Below are 4,996 nucleotides of genomic sequence, written 5' to 3'. Positions count from 1 at the left end.
AAAGAGATTTTAAGAGGAAACTAGGTGTTACTCACAAAAAAAAGGTGTGTATAAAATATGAGCATTATAAATTAATTAAATTTCATATACACGATTTAGTAAAAGGAAGATTATCCATTACATATGAGTAGGTTGTGGTATTATATTTGAGTGGCATGGGGGTTATCCTTAGTGCTCGAATGATAGTGTCAATGCGACAAGTTTTTAGTGGAATATTAAGAAGAGCATGAAAGAGTATTAGTATTTACACTCAAGCTTTGAAAACTCAAAGAACTCACAGAAATAAGCAGTTGACCTTCAAAAAATACCCTTAAATTCTTTCCCTAACTCTATGTACAAAGCAAGTATAAAATAGACTTAATTTCCTTTTACATAGAAAAATTCATCAAAAATAAACATGAGTCTTAGTTCAATTCATCCCCTAACTCATTAATTATCTTGAGATATTAATTTTTTTTAAATTTAGCATAAAAGTTAAGAAAATTCATAAAGTATTAATCATAAATTAATTCTCAAGATTTTCATAGACCTCGTATTATATCTTGAAAATCATCTTTTAAATTTTGGTAATTGTTAATAATTATTTAAAGAAATTATAGCACATTAAAAACCATTATTTAAAGAAATTATAGCCCATTAAAAACCATATAAATCATTAATTTTATTTAGTTAAACTCATTAATAATTAATTAATTTTTTCATAGCTAAAACCACATTAGATTCATCATTTATAAATTATGTTACTTAAAATTCCATCATTAACCCACTTTCTTTAATTATTCCTTAAAATAGTGTAAATTCTCAAATTTCGTCTTTAAATAGTAAACATGCTCCAATAAATATTAAAAATTAGGGTTAAGCTTTTTTAAACACTTTTTTGTCTCTATTTTGAATGAGTTCTTAACTATCATTAATAAAAATTATACTTCCTTTATTAACTAGCAAGCAACTAGAATTAGTAAAAATGTAAATTAGTCATTAGACTCATTATAATCAAGATATAACGCATCAAATATTTCATTATACTCTATTGCACCTTTGATATTAAGGGTTTAACTTAGTTATAACTAAATTGCTTAATATTTCCTATTTATATATTTATTTAGGCATAAAACATGAAACTTACCTCAAGGATTTGACAATTTTGATCAGTTTAAGTTGTTTTTTGTATTGCCACAGCTAGAGAACACTTCTTATCGTCAAACTTTAGCCAACTTCTCCAAATAAGCCACTAATTTCTCCCAAGATTCACTAATGATAACCCCTAATCACTACACTAATCTACCCCCTTACATGATAATGAAAACTCATATGAAATGAAGAAATTAGGTAGCAATGCAATAAGCAATGGATAGAAGACATGGTTAATGGCCCAATTGTTCCATATACATCTTATCATATCCTATCACATCTCATACACATCTTATCACATCTCATACACCTCTTATCACATCTTATCACTTTCTATACGCATCTTATCACATATTATCACATCTCATACACCTCTTATAACGTCTTATTACATTTCATATCTTTTTATAGAATACAAGAGAATTCTTATATTTGATATAAGATTTCTCTACATTTTTATTTATGCATAAATTCCATTTAAAGAGACTAACACTTTCGAATTAAAAATCAATCTTTTATGCATCTTCCTATGCATAATTTCATTTTAAATGAAAATGGCACTTTTGAATTAAAATTCAATCTTTTATGCATCTTCCTATGCATAAATTCAATTTGGATATTGTAGGTTTTGAAGGAATGGTATTCCCAACTCCTTATATTAAGAATAACAACTTACTTCTCCATGTGCTCTTTGGTTGTCGTTTTTTGAAGGCCCTTTGCTATATACCCTAGTTTCTCTTTATATAAGATGCTTCTTATAGGCTCTAAGACCTTGGCCAACCATTTGATTCTTGTGATAACATATGTTCTCTTAGACAAATATTGATTTGGGTGTAAGCTTTCTTTTACTTGATGGTTGCATGGTATGAATAGTAATAGACTTTTTGCATCCAAAAGTTAAAAAAATGGCTTTTTTCCCTTACTAGACTGGTGATAATGGTTACAAGATCAAACTTTCACAAACTGAACTCTGATTGATCCCTTTAATAGCCTATGATGCTGCTTTCTCCAATCTCCTATTAGTGTTACACTCCCCTTGTTGACTGGTTATGTACCAACATCAACATTACAAGAGCAAACGGTATGCACTCTTAATTCAAATGCACTTGCCTTGTATGAGATTTGTTTTATAGATGGGCTTGAAACTTGTTTGAATCACATTCAAAAGCTTAAACAAATGGATGCATCAAAACTAGAAAGCTTGGAAGTTACTACGCAAGTGGCACAACATTACCTTGCCATCTAGGCACCTCATGGCCATAGCAATGAAATTCCTTAGCATGAATAAAACCTATAAGTGATTGTATGCACAATGCATCAATCCAGCTCCAACAGTCTGTTGTGTGTGTTTGTGTTTGTGTTTGTGTGTGTGTGTGTGTGTGTGGATAATATTTCCAAAAAAAAGTGTGTGTGGATACATGTCACAAACGTACAATATTCTTAGCATCCCCACTCTGAGAGAGGATTCTCAGGGGAGCATAGAAACTTTCACCCTAGCCGGTGCTGTGGCGCTTGGGCCTCCTAAAGTGCGGACCTGGGTTCGAAATCTACCCAAGGCATCTAATTTCAGTACCCCCTCTCACATTAAAATTAGAAAAAACATGGTAAGGTGAAATAGATTACTAGAAAGCTCTAGATCAGCTCTTGCAAAGTCAATGATAAAATAAATTGATAAATTCCTTAATGATGCCTTTGTGGTGTGTTGAACAAAACATGTAGCATTTCTGTCTGCATAAAGAGTGGCCAGTTGCCTGCTTTACCTGAAAAAAACTGATGGTTCCATACCCCATATGTGTATGTACAAGAGTGAGGGGTAATCAAAGTGTCAAGGAAGTCAATGCGTCTCAATCCTCCACTTTAGCTGTGGCCAAAGGTGCATCATTATCCCCTGTATACATGAGGTTTCCAATTAATTACCCTAACTGTAAACTGTGACCATTTTAGCCTACTTGCTTATAACTTGACTATCCTATAAGCTACATATATATACACCTGTGCATGATATCTTGCATTGGAAGGAGCAATGGCTCATGCTAAAAACTCGAAGCTTGTAAAACTTATAACCCTTGCTGCTTGTTAAATCTATTCAACCCTCTCAATTCGAGCAAGCTCAGCCTTGGAAGCATGGCTGGCTACGGTGCCACTGCTAGATGGTGACGGAGACGAGTCCACAAACGGCAACACGTCATTTCCCATTAGCAAGTTCTCCCAGCTTGGAACTTCTCTGCTTGTGGATTGGCCCAGGTCCCCTATCAAGTTTCGATGGGATGTGTTTCCATTGCCACAGCCACTAACATCTTCATGTGATATCCCATTAACATTAAATTGGCCTGTAGAAGACTTCTGCTTTATCTTATCCTCCTCTAAACGGTCCCACAGACTTGGTAAGGAGGCCGCTGCACACGAGTGGCCAAAACTGCCCATGTTTCTAGAAAGCTGTGGAAGCAAAGACTTGAGATCAGAATTAGGCGCCAAAGGTGGGAAGCTGCTTGTGCTCGATCGACCGGCTGCCATACTCAGACCCATTTTTGGAGCTAAGTTGAAGTTATGAGAAGAATCCAACTGTAGCTGTTGGCCCAATGATGGTCTGAAATGAGAAAATGTGGGCATAGAAAGATTTGCAGCAGCCTTGTCCCCGATAAAGAAGGCCGAAGTGTCCAGAGTATGCAAGCCCTATACATGAGTGCAAGGAGAACATTCAATGCACATGACCACATCAATAACCCATAAACTTACTTGCTAATCTGTGAAGGGTTTGCTATAGTATAGAACGAGGGCGTGCAAATGATAGTTTAGCCATTAATTGCTGAGGTTTTCTAACAAACTGTCCTACAAACAAAGAGTAGCTACAAGCTAATTAGTTACTAATCTCTGCTGTTTTCTAAATTAACTTTACTTGCTCAAGATTGAGAAAGTGTAAAGTACCTTGGGCTTTAATAGAGAAGTCGGAGGAGAGCCAAAAAGCTGATATGTGTTTGATGGTATGCCAGTGAGCTTGTGCACCATAGCCATGAAGTTTGCAGTGTCTGCTGAGAAGACTTTGATGGGGGGTTTGTTGTTTGCCCTGGGCTTCCTTTTGCCCACTTTTGCGCTTCCAGCTCCCACAGCGGACTGGCCCGACAAAGCTGAGGAACCTGTGCTGGGGTTAGCGATTGAGTTACGTTTAAAACACATGTTAGGGTTACTCAGCCCACCGATAGAAACCACTCTGGCATCCGGAAACTGTTCAAAACCAGTCGGTTTTCGTGCACCATCATGAGAAAAAAAAGCGAAGGGTGTGGAGGAGGGTTCATCTGCTGCAGAATAGAGCTCCTCTTCGGCTTTAATAGGGGGGGTTTTGTGGTGGATGGGAGCAGCCATGGTTTCGTTGATGGTGTGGGCTTCTGCAGAGGGATTGCAGGAAGGAAGAGGAGGGTTTTGGAAAGTGGTGTTGGGAAAGACTGAGGAGGCGGGCTTGGATGAGCCCCAGGAAGCCCTTCTGGAGAGGCAATGGCTGAGGGTTCTTGCGAGGGTTTTTGGGGGGGAAGGAGATGGGTTTTCACAGAGGGCGGGGGGCGAGATGTGGGTGGGTGTGTGTGCCGGGGCACACATAGAAGAGGACGAGGAAGGCTGTTGCGATTGCATCGGAAGAAGAAGAAGAAGAAGAAGAAGAAGCAGCTACTACCTAGTCGCATGCACACAGGATCCCCTTCGAAGAGCGTGTCGAGCTCTTTGTGCACAGTGCGATATGTTCCTGTCAATGACAACGACCCCCACCGACACGTGTACGTGGCAAATTTATTTTCTCACAATCCCCTTGAGGGACCGGGGGGCCATATACCTGGTCAAATTTTTTATTTTTATAGTGGATATAGTTTTTATATTC

General features: G+C 37.5%; 1 protein-coding gene across 1 annotated transcript; it reads right to left on the bottom strand.

Moving 5' to 3' along the window:
* Nucleotides 1-2,680: 2,680 nt before the first annotated feature.
* Nucleotides 2,681-4,792, bottom strand: LOC147634295 (uncharacterized). Its single transcript, XM_086804573.1, has 2 exons — nt 4,057-4,792; nt 2,681-3,804 (listed from the first exon to the last, which is right to left on the bottom strand). Exons 1-2 carry the CDS (start codon nt 4,753-4,755, stop codon nt 3,214-3,216), a joined length of 1,290 nt encoding a protein of 429 aa, XP_086660699.1. The 5' UTR covers nt 4,756-4,792; the 3' UTR covers nt 2,681-3,213.
* Between the last annotated feature and the right edge of the window lie 204 nt (nt 4,793-4,996).

Source organism: Cibotium barometz, chromosome 11, assembly GCF_041138505.1.
Source record: "Cibotium barometz isolate CiBa-2024 chromosome 11, ASM4113850v1, whole genome shotgun sequence".
Taxonomy (NCBI): Eukaryota; Viridiplantae; Streptophyta; class Polypodiopsida; order Cyatheales; family Cibotiaceae; genus Cibotium; species Cibotium barometz.
The sequence above is the reverse complement of the archived record's forward strand: the minus strand, read 5'-3'. Positions and strand labels throughout refer to the sequence as shown.